Below are 15583 nucleotides of genomic sequence, written 5' to 3'. Positions count from 1 at the left end.
GCAGAAAGGCCACTAGACACCAGTGATTTTTTTGTGCACAGATTTAGGGGTGGGAGCTTCCCTAAATGGGCATTATAATGCCCCCACCCCTCTGCAATTTTAGCACAGTCTTTCTGCCCACCCCCCACCCCCCCCCTTGGGGCACAGATGGGGGCAATAGGCCCCAGTCTGCCTCCCCAGGGGGGGCAGAAAGTACACTAGGCATCAGGGATTTTTTGGTGTGTGCAAACTTAGGAGTAGGGGCTGTCCTAAATGGGCATCAGAATGCCCCCACCCCCGAAATATTGGCAAAGTCATTCTGCCCCCCCACCCCCGGAAGCAGATGGGGGCGATAGCCCCCAATGTTCCTACCGGAGGGGCAGAAAGCACACAAGACGCCAGGGATTTTTTTTCTATCTAAAAGAGGGGTGGGGGCGGGCCAGATTGGGCATGCAAAGGCCCCCAATACCCAAAAAAAAGAAGGACAGACCTTCTGCACTCCTTGAGGGGGCAGATATGGGTTATTACCCCCGTTCTACCACTGGGGGGGGGCAGAAAGCACACTAAATACCAGGGATTTGTTTTATAAAAGAGAGGTGTGGGCTGCCCATATTTGGTGATGCAAATGCCCCATCCCCCAAAAAATAGCCCGTCGGTCTGACCCCCTGGGGGGCAGATGGGGGCAATAGCCCCAATCTGCCTCCGAGGGGGGGAGAAAGCCCACTAGGCACCAGTGACATGTTTATAGGCATGTCAGGAAGTGGCCCTTAGGCTAGCGTTGCTGGAGAGTGAGGGGAACGAAGGGTGGTGGGAAATTGGTGCCGGTGTGGTGATCTCACAACCTTGCCACACAGATATGTGAGGAAAATTTGACTTTCTAGCTAAATTTGAGGTTTGCTGGTATTCTGGGTAAGAACACTTTGGTACATCCACGCAAACCACAAATAACTGGACTCCACCAGGTGTGTAGTTTTTAGAAATGTCTGGGTTTAGTAGGCTTCCCTAATGGCATTTTACTCGGGAGAACAAGCGGAACATTGGGTGGTAGGAAATTTGTGCCAGCACATCAATTCCCACCCCTCCCCAGAAATGTGAGAAAAATTTGATTTTTTAGCAGAATTGAGTTTTACAGGGGATTCTAGGTAGGTATCCTTGGGGGATCTATGCAAGCCACACATCCTTGGACTCCCCCGGGTGTCTAGTTTTTATAAATGTCTGGGTTTGGTAGGTTTCCCTACATGGCCACCGATCCCGGGGCCAGAAATACAGGTGACCCCATAGCAAAAGCAGGATGATTTGTTATTGATCGTTTTTGATGCCTCTACAAAAAGTTTTGGGCCAGTTCCTGTCACGGGCACTAGGCCTACCCACACCAGTGAGGTACCATTTTTATCGGGAGACTTGGGGAAGACTGGGTGGTGGGAAATTTGTGCTGGTCTGATGATTCCACAACTTTCCCACACACAAATGTGAGAAAAATGTGATTTATTTTGCCACATTTGAGGGTTGCTGGGGAGTCTGGGTATGAAAGCATTGGGGAAGCCATGCAAGTCACACATTCTTGGACTCCCCTTGGACTCTCCTGGGTATCTAGTTTTCAGAAATGTCTGGGTTTGGTAGGTTTCACTTTATGGCCGATGAGCCCGGGGCCAAAAACGGAGAGAACCCCTTGCAGAACCAGGTGGTTTTGTGAATTAACATTTTTGATGGCTCTATAATACGTTTTGGGCCATTTCCTGTACCGGGCACTAGGCCTGCCCACACAAGTGAGGTAATGTTTTTATCGGTAGACTTGGAGGAACGCTGGGTGGGTGGAACTTGCTCGCCATAGATTCCAGAACTTTCCATCACAGAAATGTGAGGAAAATGTGTTTTTTTACAAAGTTCAAGGTTTGCATGGGATTCTGGGCAACAGAACCTGGTGAGAGCCACACAAGTCACCCCATCCTCGATTCCGCTGGGTGTCTAGTTTTCAAAAATGTATAGGGTTTGCTAGGTTTCGCTAGGTGCCGGCTGAGCTGGGGTCCAAAATCCACAGCTAGGCACATTGCAAAATAAGGGCCAGTTTTCACTGGAAAAATTTGATGTATCCACATTGCGTGTTGGGCTGTTTCCTTTCGCAGGCACTAGGCATACCCACACAATTGAGGTAGCATTTTTATCTGGAGACTTAGGGGAACACAGAATAGTAGAACAAGTGTTCTTACTAATTGACTTTCTTTGCATTTCTGTCTTCCAAATGTAAGACAATTTGTAAAAAAAAGATGTCATTTTGAAAAAGGTCCTTGAATTCACATGCTGGTATGGGCGCCCACAAATTTGGGGATGTGCAAATAACCACTGCTTCTAAACTCTATATTTTGTTCCCAATTCAGAATTAAGTAGGTTTCCTTGGTATCTATGTTTCACTCTTTATATTTTGCCAAATGAATTGCTATATACCTGGTACACAATGGAAAACCATTGCAAGACGCAGCTCAGTTATTGGCTCTGGATTGCTCGGGTTCTTGGTGAACCTACAAGTCCTATATATCCCCACAACTAGAAGGGTCTAGCGGATGTAACGGTATATTGCTTTCAAATATCTTTCATACTTAGAAGAAGTTACAGCTGAACATTATCAACTGTTCCTATAATAAAAATCTTGAAGGATCTACACAAATGACCCCTTGCTGAATTCAGAATTCTGTCTACGTTTCAGAAATGTATAGCTTTCCGGGATCCACCCATTTCTACCACTAACTGGAAAGCAGTTGAAAGCACAAACATTAGGAAAAATAGACTATGTCCCAGTAAAATGGCAAAACTTTGTAAAAAATGTTGGTTTTCTTACAAACGTTTTACTGATTCTGAAAGCTGGAAAGATGGTTATTTTAGCACTACAAACTCTTTGTTGATACCATTTGCAGGAGAAAAAAAAACAGACGCTGTCCTCTGCAGCACATTTTCCTCAAAAAGACAAAATGTATCTCTGTTTTTCCTCATTTCCCAGTGCCCTCCAAGGGAATCCACAAACCTTGGGTACCTTTAGAATCCTCCAGATGTTAGGGGGAAAGGACACACATTTGGTGTGGATACCTTATGTGGACAAAAAGTTAAATAAAATAGAAAAAAAAAGTATGGCACGGGTGCGGGGGGGGGGGCAGGCAGCAAAGGGGTTAAAGAAGGCTATCAGTTACAACAGAAGGCAGTTCAGAGTGCAGCCTCTGGTTTTTTGCAGCGCGAGTGATTTCTCTTGTTTCTGCTGGTCACATAAGGGGCGACCCCAGATCTGCAGGTACACTATAAACATTAGCTGATAAATCTGACAGTAGTACATTTTTCGCCGACTAGTTTAACTGTTCACGAAGGAAAATACATACATGAGCTAAATCTAGCAGGCTTTTGCTTTTGTATGCCCCTTCATTCACTTAAGAGGGGTCTGACTTGTGTCATCTAGAATTCTATGAAAATGCTCCAGACCGGGAACGCCAAGAGGAAAAGTTTGGTGTTTTGTGACATAATCGTGCGTAATTTGTAACACACCTATCCAGGTGTCATAAAATGAACTTCTGTGTATTTTACATATGTCTTGTACAAGATTTATATAGACATGCGGCATGTTAATCGGGATGGGTTTTAATTCACTGATAATTTAAATGAAGCTTCACTTTAATATACATATTATTAATATATTTGTGTTTTTGTTTTCTATTCCTTTAGATCCAAAAGAATGCCTGAAGTCCGGTCAAGGTTAACAAAGGATGTTGAAAAACAACTCTGCCAGCTCTTGGGAAGTGCTCGCTTGTGCCTTGTGTATAAGGGAAGTGACCACGGGTTTACTCCTCAAGTATTTCATCATAAATGTGACGCACAGGGCTCTACTTTAGTGGTTGGGTATAATAATTCAGGGTATATTTTTGGAGGTTTTTCAAGTGAAGGTTTCAGGTCAAGACAGGTGTTTGTAAAGGATGATAACGCCTTTCTCTTCGGAATTAACACGAAGAACGCCCTGCCTCACCCTATGAAAATTCCTGTTAAGAACGCGGACGCAGCAATTTATGACCTGTCACAATATGGCCCTTCCTTTGGAAATTCATCATTGCAATTTCTTACTAACGGTTTACAAGTTGTCTCAAATGCTACAAATGATTACGAATATAAAACTTTTGACCTATTTGGAGATGACAGGACCCTGGTGGAAATTGAAGTATATCGTGTAGAAGGTTCGTATTCAATTTGAGACAATTTATAAATTCTTTAGTTATTTATATTCGTCTAAGTCATTCTTTGTCTCTGATTCTGATTCCATAGGTGTTGGTAATAATATGGATTCCCCATGGAGGAAGATTTCGTGGGCGGTAGAGTAAGTTTTATGTATGAATAATTAAATGGAGACAATGTCAGGAATTTTTACAAAATGAAACTAGCCTTATATATGAATATTCTTTTCTTCTCAATGTCCAACTCTAAATCCATCAGTATGCTGTATTGTAGGAAACCAGAACATTAAAGCTGTGGGAGGGATAGGCCTCTGTCTCTCAGCTCCCACACCGTCAAAACAGTATCACCTGAAAGGAAATGCAGGTTTCTTTGAGGAATCCTGAGTGTGCACTTGGTAGCTTGGCACAAGCAAGGCCTTCGTCCGAAAAACAAGTGCATGTAGTAGATGTTCAACGGCATCAAAAGAATATTACAGTAAATAAAAAGTCAATATGCACAAAAAAGTTACAAAACAGTTTTATGATTAAAAAGGCACAAAAAAGTGTATTTAATGTGGGGATCCGGATGTATTGTAGAAATAAATTGTGATGCTTGTGCTATCAAAATATTTTCTTCAGAAGTACAAATGTAACCGTTCCACTGATTTGGGCTCTGGTTTGAGCTCTCTCCTGACTTCCAGGATTGTCACAGCTCATGCAGGTACGCACTGTGCATTAGCATGTTGATTTATCTGAAGGCGCCAACTACCCAAAGTGAGGTGAGTTAATGGCACCACAACTCTTAGGGAGGGCCATTGTGCGTCCTATTGCGAAGTCGGCAGAGGATGTTACCCATCACTCGAACTGAGGGAGTATGGCCAGAGCACATTGATGCAAAGAGTAGAGAGGAGGTATGCTGCATGAGGATCATTGATAAGTAGTCTGATGTTGATTTTCTTTCCTCAAAGCCCCATACCAAGCTTTGAGCACTTATCTCCTAAACCCTACCAAAGATTATGACAGAAGGTGATCCGTGGTCAGGTATGGTGCTCAGAATTTCTTGCACTTGCTGCCTTGCCTGCCCATGATTCTGTGTTCTAATTTGATGTGATTCAAAATATGTTTCAGTTTGGTATGCAGTTATTCTAGTCAGTCTTATTCACTTCTGTATCCTTAGTAGCTGTGGGCACACAGTCCAGTGAGTCTTTACATCATGACATTCAGGAGGATGCAGTGCTTCAGGGTGCCGCTCTGGATGGTGACATGGGTCAAGCCAAAGAATTATAAAATGAGGATCCAGTTTAAGTAAAAGACATTTTCAGACAGCATTCAGTTGAAGCACAAGGTTATTCACCCAAGAAGGAGGAGCACAGCAGAACAAACGGCCTTCCAGAGCTGCTTCAAATAGTAGATTCCTCTTCAAAGTCAACGTCTGCATCACACATTCTGAAGACTTGCACACAGTACACCACGACCTTCCCTCAAGCACTATATCAGATGAAATAACACCCATACAAAGATTTACACAAACACTCACCCACAACAAAGTAAAACACATAGCCACATACCACACAGTGATGCGGTTAATTGCCAGAATGCGTTGTTGAAGGGGCTGGGACCCTGTTTTGGGAATTTCCCTTTTGTACCATCATGCTCTCCAATTAGCTCAATTCATGCCAACCCGTACCTTTGAACCACAACCTACTAACCATTCCAGTGAAACCCAGTTAAGGTTCACACTAACCTTCCAGGTCACTGATCAGAAAGGGGAAGCGATGGGCATCCATTAATTAGAGGCCAGAAGGACAGCCTGACTGGCTCCAGCAAGAAGCACCACTAAGACCACATAGTGTTACCTCCACCTACTACAACGTCTCCAAACGTCTCATTTTGTCAGAAAACTCTCAAGACTATCTCGAAAGATCATGAACAAAGTTGCCGATGTATTCCTTATAATATCCATATATCGCATAACTGTTGATCACGGTTTGCCTACAGTTAAGTTTCCCAGCTGTCCAGTGAACACCAATTGTTCACCATTTGTCATCGACTGATTTTGTTTACAGTGTCACTTTATTGCTATTCTGGATCCCTTGATTGCCCTCTTCCCCCTCATGAGAGACATCCGAAGCATTTCCTTGTGATCTGTTATCCCCCATTCTGCCCAGTAGAAATGCCTCCAGCTCCAAACCCCAAATAATTTTGTACGCCATCATGATTCCTCTAACATCATTAACAAAATACTTGGGAGAGTTGTAATTTCTGTAAACGTTCTGTTCCTGATTTGAAATGCTCCCCTGAGCAATGGCTAGGAGGCTGAATGGAATTGTATTATTTCTTGTTATATGTTACAAAACTGTTTCTATACCCCTTAACTTTAGTTTTATGGCTTGCATGTTTCACTTTGGTTGTATGTTTCCCTTATGCTATCCCTGTAAGTAACAGTGCTTTAACAGTGCTCCAACAGTTTCTTTACCTCATCTGAAAATTGGTTGCCATTTTACACTGACTGTAATGTTTACACAGCTGCCTGTTTATTTTATTTATTTATTTGCATGTTTGTAAAGCGCTATGAATAAACTCCCGTAGGTGTATCTCCGCGCTGATGACGAACCAGTAAAAACTGACAACAGAACAATGAAAATAAATGCAGTATAGACTCCTATAATCCAGCAATTGGTATTTAAAATAAATTAAAAAGGAATGTTTTTAATAGTTTCCTAAATTGAAGATGATTGTGACATTGTCTTAGTGCAAGCGGGAGTGAGTTCCAAAGACTGGGGCCAACTACGGACAAAGCCCTGCCACCTAGCCTTGATTTGGTTATCTTTGGGACACTTAGTAGCAACTGGTCACTAGATCTGAGAGCACGGGTAGGGACATATGGGACAAATTTTCTGGCCAGATATTCTGGTCCCAGTTGGTTTAGGCCCTTGTGTATAATACAGCAGGTTTTAAACTTCACTCGCAAGCGTATTGGTAGCCAGTGAAGTTTATGAAGTAGAGGTTTTGAAGGGGATCTGGGGGGTGCATTTAGCACCAACCTGGCTGCTGTATTTTGCACCACTTGTAGGCGGTCCAGAACCTCCTCATTTGCACCTGCCAGGAGGCCATTGCAGTAATCAAGGCGACTTATGATCAACGCCTGAACTAAGGTCTTCCTATAGGAGTCAGGGAGAAAAGGAAAGATTTTACGAAGGAGACCAATCACATGAAAGCAAGATCCCACAGTAATGTTGACATTTTGCTTCATGGACAGCTCCGGCTCCAATCTGACTCCTAAGTTCTTGATAACTGCTTTTGGCTCAGGGACTGGGCCCAGATCAAGAGGCCACCAGTCGGGGGACCATTGAGCCCTAGCTTCCCCGAAAAGCATCTCCTCTGTCTTTCCAACGTTACACAATAGAAAGTTGGACGACATCCACCTTGCAACTGCCTTCATCCCATCCGAAAATGATTGAATAATTTCTGGAGTAAGATGTTTAAAGGGGAAGAGCAGCTGCATATCATCCGCATATGACACCGGATGGAAACCAAAAGCTCTGGTAACATCTGCCAAGGGAGCCACATAGGTGTTGAATAAGGTCGGGCTCAAACAAGAGCCCTGCGGGACTCCCTTGTTGATGCCAACTTCTTCCGACCTGAATTCACCCATGGTGACAGATTGGGTGCGGTGGGAGAGAAAGCTCTTGATCCAATCCAGGGCCCTACCGCCGATACCACTCACAGACAGGCGTTCGATCAAGATGTTATGAGAGATAGTATCGAACGCTGCCGATAAATCTAGGAGCACCAGGACAACGGAATAGCCCCAGTCCTGGTACAATCGCAGATCGTCCGTTATCGACAGCAAGGCCGTTTCAGTGCTAAATTTAGGCCTGTTGCAGAACATCGGCTGCCTGTCCAATTAAGATCCCGTGTTTCACATGCACCAAAGGCTGGATGTATTCCTGATACATTCCGCATGCACTTCTGGTCCATCGTCTTCACTTCCCGAATCCTCCCAGGCACCAGACTGGTTCTGGAAAACTTGCAATAGCTCTCAGCGCCAATAGGTAATGTTGTGGGGTTTTATCCACAGCTTGAGGTCTTCCTTTGAATATGAGGGGACACATCCATATTAGAAGCCACCTTGCTTGCTGATTTTAGTCACGCTGGAGCTCAAGTCTTCATTTTTGTTATACTTTATATTCTTTGAAAGATATATTTGGTACGGTATGGTTGGGCTTGTCATCTTTGAAAGTCTCAAGCTTCAAAAGAAGAGCACCTGTCTGAAAAGGATGTTGATCTTGGATCTTCATGACATATGTCTCTAGTGCCTAGTCTTCAAGCACAACTCTAGTTCCAGTGACAAATGTGGTCGTATGCACTCCAAGGAGATCAGTGAGAGGGAACACAATTTTTATATTGCCCAGGCCTGTAGGAGGGTGTTTGTTCTCATTTGAGATCTCCTTCCACAGGACGGTTCTCTACAACTAAGCAGTACAACAAAAAGACCTCCCAGAAGAACAATAAAATGCTTCCCAAGCAGGAGTTCTCTTCATCCCGCCTCATCCACAATCATGTTTGACAGTTGATCACATCTCTCCAACACTCTAGCCTTAAAATTGTCTTCTGAGGCAGTGTCAATTGAAGTTGAGACTGGAGATTTAGCTACTTTTCTGTTTCAGCAAATGGCAGACTTTACTCAGGCCATACTCCAGATCATCAACTCTGTCTCACTCTGGCCAAAGGAGCCTTCAGGTCAACCATGTTTTGAGCTGCTCAGGCCACTTAGGTATTGGGGACATTCTGTGTTGCTCTGGTGAAGACCACCATGTGCCCAGTACTGACTCTAGAGTCAACCTCTTCTGCCAGTAAGAAAGAGTGTATTCTGACTAAGGCCAGAGAAATAGTTATGGCCTCTTTTGTGGACAACTGTATGTACCAGCCTCTGACGGTGAACAACCTTTACAACGAAACTTTTACAACGCACTACCATTACAACGCGGTCATTACAACGCAACCCATTACAACGCATTGCGCTGGGGGGCGCTCTAGGATAGGGAATACGTTTAATTTTCTATCCAACACCTTCCCTAGTGTCCACGGGGACTGGAGTTGGATTAGAAAATTATACTTACCACTATCCAGCACCTCTAAACGCTATGCGTTGTAAAGGTTTGCGATGTAAAAACCGCGTTGTAAAGGCAGGCGTTGTAATAGCCTGCGTTGTAACGTCATGCATCCGCCTCTGACACATGATCCACAGCTCACCATGCTGATAACCAGTTTTTTTGCTCTGATTCTGATACATGCCGATGGCCACAATTGTGCCCTCCCTACTAAAGATGATGAAAGCGATGTGGATAACCCCTTTCCTCTAGTACACGGATGGTAGCATGCACATTTATTTACATAATGCTAGATGTCTGGACACCCTTGAGTTGGACTGTCTTTCTATTCTAGTCTATTCTCGAGGTGGTTGCCTTTCAAATTATGTAACATCCTCTTCTAATTGAGGGTTCCAAGGCTAACTTCTTGACTGAAATTCTTCAGCCTGCCTCTTCCTTTTTAAAGTCTGTTCTTCCATATAAGCCCCTCTCTGCTCCTGTGATTTGCCTAGTGGCGAGGTGCCATATGTTGGTGTTGGGGGACTGATGTTTCTCTTTGTCAACCTCTTACCTGGGAGCAAAGTGATCAGTGTCCTAACAAAATCCCACGGTAATCATCTCAGTCCTCTGGAACATGAGCCCAACCTATAGGGTAGAAGGTTTTATATTATGGAAATCTATCCCTGTGCTTCTCTGAAGTCAATTTCTTGCTAGAGTGTAACATCTACCAACTTTGTAATATGGCTGTGTTGTCAATGAATATCCTCCTAATTTAATATTGTCCCTTCTTGTAGCTACTAAATTATGGTCAGAAGGAGGCAAAGCAGATGATGCATACTGGACTGTACATGTCTAACTTCATTGCAAATCCGTAGACGCTTCAGTTGCCATTCACCAACACACCTGGTTACATTGTATCAGTTTCTTCAGGTATATACATGTACACCTGATGGGCATCCCTTTGAGTGATTATGGGCTTTCAAAACATGTGCACTTCAAATAAAGATATGAAATGATGCTCTTATTGGGCATGGCTTCTCCAGGAAGACACTTTGATCAAGTTTGGAAACTCCTCTCAAAATTCCCCCCTTAGATCTGCCCCATCAGTCATTTGCGCTCAAATCCTTAAGGACATGCTGTCCTTTCTGAGAAAAGTAGCCATAGAGTGGGTTATGAGGTGGACACAGACTTGGGATGTTACTCCTGCTACGTTTGAGTCAAAAGAAGTAAAGGCATCTTTCAGCCCATATCAAATCCCAAGTAATGAACACCTTCCTCTGCAAAGAGAAGTTCAAGATGCAGGATTTGGGCTTTCCTGTTCCATTCAGGGATTACCTCCTCTCACAGTGGTGAGTATGGTGCTCCACCTGTATCTTTTCAGCTTGCACTTTGATGCTTTGAGATTGAGCAGGGTAATTTTAGTGCCTTTAATCTACTTTCAGAGATTGTGGATGCCATTCTCACTGATAGCCATCACGCCCCAACATCTATTTTTTCCTGTCATTGGTTCCCCTTTGGGACTGAGGAGAGAGTTGGACCACTCAACTTAATTTTGTCTGATGTTTTACTAGTTTGTACTATTTTTAGCTCAGCGAAGCATTGATTGGATTTCTTTGAAAGGTTAGCACTTTTCTCGATCTGTTTTTCTTTGTTCACCTATTGGGATGCACTTTCTTGTATACACCCTTTTAGTTCTTTTATGTTCATTGTGGCTGAATGGGTGCTGAATTTGATTCCCACTTTTTTGACCGACTTGCCTTTTGAGCCCAGGCACAGCTGTTCTGTTCCTTAGAACACGTTTTCCCTTATTGCTGTTACCGCTGATCGATGAGGTGTCATTCGTAGGGAGCAAGTTGGTGCTTTGGATGAGTGCATCCTTTCTTCCTAAGGTAATTATCCTGTTCCTTGTCAAAGCCTGCAAATGTTTTCCATCCCTTCCAATGAGCAGGCAAAACTGCATCATTTGGACCCTAATTGGGATCTTTACTTTTACATGACATAACCCAGGATCATGCTTTTGATGACCAGATCTGGTGGATTGGCATTATGCATGCTGTTTCCTAGCCAAGAAAAAAGCCAGCTTTTTGCATTTGCAAATTGTACATGGTTAAATACTTCTTCCTTGGTATTATGCAGAGGCCTTGCCATTCTGAATATTTGTTGGAGTGCAATGTCTGCTTCAGTCGACTCCTTCACCAGGAACTACTGCCTTGATATCTTGCACTATATCCGCATTGGAAAAGAAGTGCTATGTCATCTCGCTGAAGGGGATTTCACAGTGCTGCATGGTGCTGAGAAAATAAAAGACTGCCTTAAGGAATAAAGCCTGTCTACCTGTAGAAGTACTGAGGAGTTTGACTCCTGCTTCCTGAGTCTCTGACTCTGAAAGGCTACTCTGAGGACTGGTAACTGTGGTCTGTTTATCATCCTCAAGGCTAGGAGGTTCTTGGGTTTGATTAAGAATGTCTGTTGCTACAGACTATCTTTTTCCAAGCCTAGGAAAGTAAGGAGAATTCAAGCAATGTGACTGTAAAAGCAGAGAGACAAGTACTAGCTGGACCTTTGGCAGAGTCGTGAATGAAAGTAGGAAAAATACTTTTTCTCACTTAGAGCAATGACAAGTTGTTCAGGGGACATCTCTTAGGCATTCTGTGATCAAAACAAAAGGCATCTCTTAGATTGAGGTTACTGAAGGCCAGTGATGAAACTGTTCTTCAAACAGGGCCAGTGCTATTGCTTTCCTTCGACCCTGTTGGATGTTGGATAATGATTATTTCCACAAAGGTGTTTCCAGAGTTGTATTCTAACACAAAGTTAGAAATAGGTAGGTAGCTAACACTGTGCAAGTTTAAAGTGTGCAACGTCACTTGCAGTATTTCACTAAAGCCAACAGTATCACTTTACACATGCAAGGGGTTATAGTTTACATGTTTAGAATTGGAGCACTATGCAAGTAGTCTTTAATTTTACAAGACGCAGTGGCTCCTGACTTTATAATGCCAAATGTAGCATTTTAATTTAAAAATGGGTTCAATTTGTAATTCTGACACTCAGGCTTTGCATGGTCCTGTAGATGTTTCTTCACCTATGTGTTAGGTTTTACGCATATATGAATGATGAAATCCTCACTGCAGCTTATATGTTGTACTTGACTATTACTCAATCTGCAAACTTAATGAGCACTTACTGACGACCTATATATATATATATATATATATATATATGTGTGTGTGTGTATATATGTCCGATACGCGACTGACGCATGCACCGTTCCATAAAGAAATGATAAAATAAAGAAAATCTGATACCGGCATATTCTGAGTCCGTGTTCCTGTTCTGTGCAACGAGGCACTTGGGAAGCGTGGAGCCGATATATATATATATATATATATATCTTCCAAAAATCGCTCCAGCAATTGAGGCCGCACTCCAAGCAGAGGTAAGAAACATCTTTATTTGCTGTAACAGGCAGCTTCCCCTCCCGTATTGGTGTCCTTTTGCCTACCGCGTTTCACGGGATTCTCCCATCTTCATCAGAGGCAGACGTGAGCAGGAAAATGTTCGTGCATAACTCCCCGCCCCTACATGCTCATTTAAATGTTTTTCAGTTGGCCTCCGGTGTGCCTAATTATTTCCATTGTTATTGCATGCTGGGCAGTGTAGTTTGATTAAACACCATTTGCGCCCTCCAGTGGGTTACCTGCTCACGTTTAATTAAGGACCATTTCTGCAGCCCACATTGAGCCTCTGGAGGAGACTCTGTCTGTTTAACTCCGTAGCACCTCCAATGCCCAATTCAAGGAGTAGTTACCCCTCGAGCGGACCCGGTCTGCTTTCCTCGGGCGGTGCGTCGCCCCCACGGCATGAGGCACGCCGTGAACAACATCTTCCAAAAATCGCTCCAGCAATTGAGGCCGCACTCCAAGCAGAGGTAAGAAACATCTTTATTTGCTGTAACAGGCAGCTTTCCCTCCCGTATTGGTGTCCTTTTGCCTAACGCGTTTCAATGGATTCTCCCATCTTCATCAGGAGGCAGACGTGAGCAGGAAAATGTTCGTGCATAACTCCCCGCCCCTGCATGCTCATTTAAATGTTTTTCAGTTGGCCTCCGGTGTGCCTAATTATTTCCATTGTTATTGCATTCTGGGCAGTGTAGTTTGATTAGACACCATTTGCGCCCTCCAGTGGGTTACCTGCTCACCCGCGCACATTGTTGTCCTGGAAGAGTCTTCGAAGTATCACGAGATAGGTGGCTCCTCCCCTGGACTACAGTGCGCATGGGCATCGACTCCATCCCCAGATTGTTTTTTTCTGCCATTGGGTTCGGATGTATATTCGTTATCTCCAGTTCGGAATCGATATAGACTTTCTTAAGGCCTGAAGGCCTTTTTCCTATACCGCCGGTATTGTTTTGCGCTCGGTGCCCAGCTCTGCTCCGGCTCAGTTCCCGAGTCGGACATCCCGAGGAGTCGCGTGGCTCTTCGGTGATCGAGGCCCAGTCGACGCAGCAAGACTTTCGACGACACATCATGGAACGGAGCCCGTTCAAGAAATGTCCTGTGTGCGGATCGAAGTATCCCCTCATCGACGTCCACCCGGTGTGCAACAAGTGCCTGTCGCCGGACCACGATGAAGCCAACTGTATGGCTTGTTCCCGGTTTCGATCGAAGAAGACGATTCGACTTCGGCGCGTGGCGCGCCTGGAGGCCCAGCAGTCGGCCCCGGCACCGGTGGACATCTTCGAGAGAGAAGAAGCAGACGAACAGGAAGTTCATATGCAGATTTCACCTCCGGCGGAGGTGATTGACTACGGCTACGACGCGGACGTCGAAGCGCTCGATGCAGAAGAAGTCGTCGACGAGGTAGGAGACGACAATGAGGCCTATGGGGCCATGGAAGATAGCTCAGGCGAAGAGCTATGCCCCGTTCGAACAATCACTAAGGCTCAGGTCGCGGGATCGCCACACGGCCTTACCCAAGACCGTCGACGGACACTTCTGCGGAGCCGCCGATAGTCAAAACGAAACCGAATGTGAAACCTTCGGTGTCGACGAAAACGAAAGTGATGAAGACGCCGTCAAAACAGAAGACGTCTGTCCCTCTGGCCGCCTCCTCGTCTTCCGATACGTCGGGGCAGCCAAAGCCGAAGAAGGCTGTCGACCCGGTGAAGTCGAACAAAGGCGTCGAGCCAAAGTCGGTCAAGGGCGTCGATCCAAAATCGATCAAGGCTGTCGAGCCGAAGACCGGGGCCCCGAACACGGGAGTCACGGCCGCCGACCCGAAGTCGTCGGTGCCGAAGGCCGTCGACGCGGAAGGAGGACACGACGCACCTAAGAGGGCTGATCCTGTACCTCGGCAGGAAAAGACCAAGTCATCGACGCTCGAGTCTTCACACGCTGGTGGACCGAGGACGTCTGTCGGGTCGACGAAACCGTCCGCTTCCTTTACGAAGCAGGTGTCGGACTCACTGCAACGCATCAGGAACAAGGCTTCCGCGGTCGATCCGAAGGATGCCACAACACCGAAGCAGGCTGCTAAAACGCCAAAGTCTTCGACGCCACTCCTGTTTACGTTGCCGCCGAAGGTGGCACCGAAGGCCTTCGCACCTAGGTCGGTTGCCACAGCGCCCGTGCAAGGGTCTGCAGGGTCGAAGCTTTCTCAGCAGCTTGGAAGCTTGAAGCATCGGCAACCCTTGATGGAGGAGCAGTCGGAACACTTTATCGACGCCGACACCGGTAAACTTACCCTCTACAAGAGAAAGATCATGGCGACACAGCCTTTGGAGTCCTACACGATTCCTTTGAAGCGCAAGAAGCCTTCTACAGATTCCCCAGTTCTGGTTGAGCCACTTGCTCCACGGACTCCAAGAGTTGCTACTCCCTCACCCACTTATTCAGATGTGGAGGCTGGGGAAGGTGATGACGAGGAGTATAACTTTCCTGCCAACACTGATCCTGAGGATCACCAGGACTCTTGGGCAGATGCCGGGGACCCAGGGGATCCGCAAACTGCCCCCGACACTCAGGTGTACAATATCAAACCCTCTCCCACTGAGGATTCTGCGGCATTTAATGCTCTAATTGAGAGGGCAGCTAAAAACCATGACGTGGAGCTGCACGCTGACCCTATTGACGTGGACTTCCTTTTTGATACCTTTTCCACGGCAGAAAACACTGTCAAAACTCTCCCAATGTTGAAAGGGGTTCTAAAACATGCTGCGGACATTTTTAAGGAACCCACACGTGCCAGGGTGATCAACCCTCGAATTGAAAAGAAATATAAACCGGCACCTGGCGACCCTACCTACATCAAGGGCCAGTTGCCATTGGA

General features: G+C 45.2%; 1 protein-coding gene across 1 annotated transcript in view; it reads left to right on the top strand.

Moving 5' to 3' along the window:
* LOC144755741 (interferon-induced protein 44-like) overlaps nt 1-15583 on the top strand; it is a 420930-nt gene that overhangs the window by 47657 nt on the left and 357690 nt on the right. The window contains exons 2-3 of the mRNA XM_078644951.1: nt 3682-4184; nt 4273-4324. Coding sequence (XP_078501077.1) covers nt 3692-4184; nt 4273-4324 — 545 coding nt within the window. The 5' untranslated portion in view covers nt 3682-3691. The remainder of the gene's footprint in view (nt 1-3681; nt 4185-4272; nt 4325-15583) is intronic.

The sequence above is a fragment of the Lissotriton helveticus genome, chromosome 1_1, assembly GCF_964261635.1.
Source record: "Lissotriton helveticus chromosome 1_1, aLisHel1.1, whole genome shotgun sequence".
NCBI classification, from domain to species: domain Eukaryota; kingdom Metazoa; phylum Chordata; class Amphibia; order Caudata; family Salamandridae; genus Lissotriton; species Lissotriton helveticus.
This window is presented reverse-complemented; position numbering and strand designations above follow the sequence as displayed.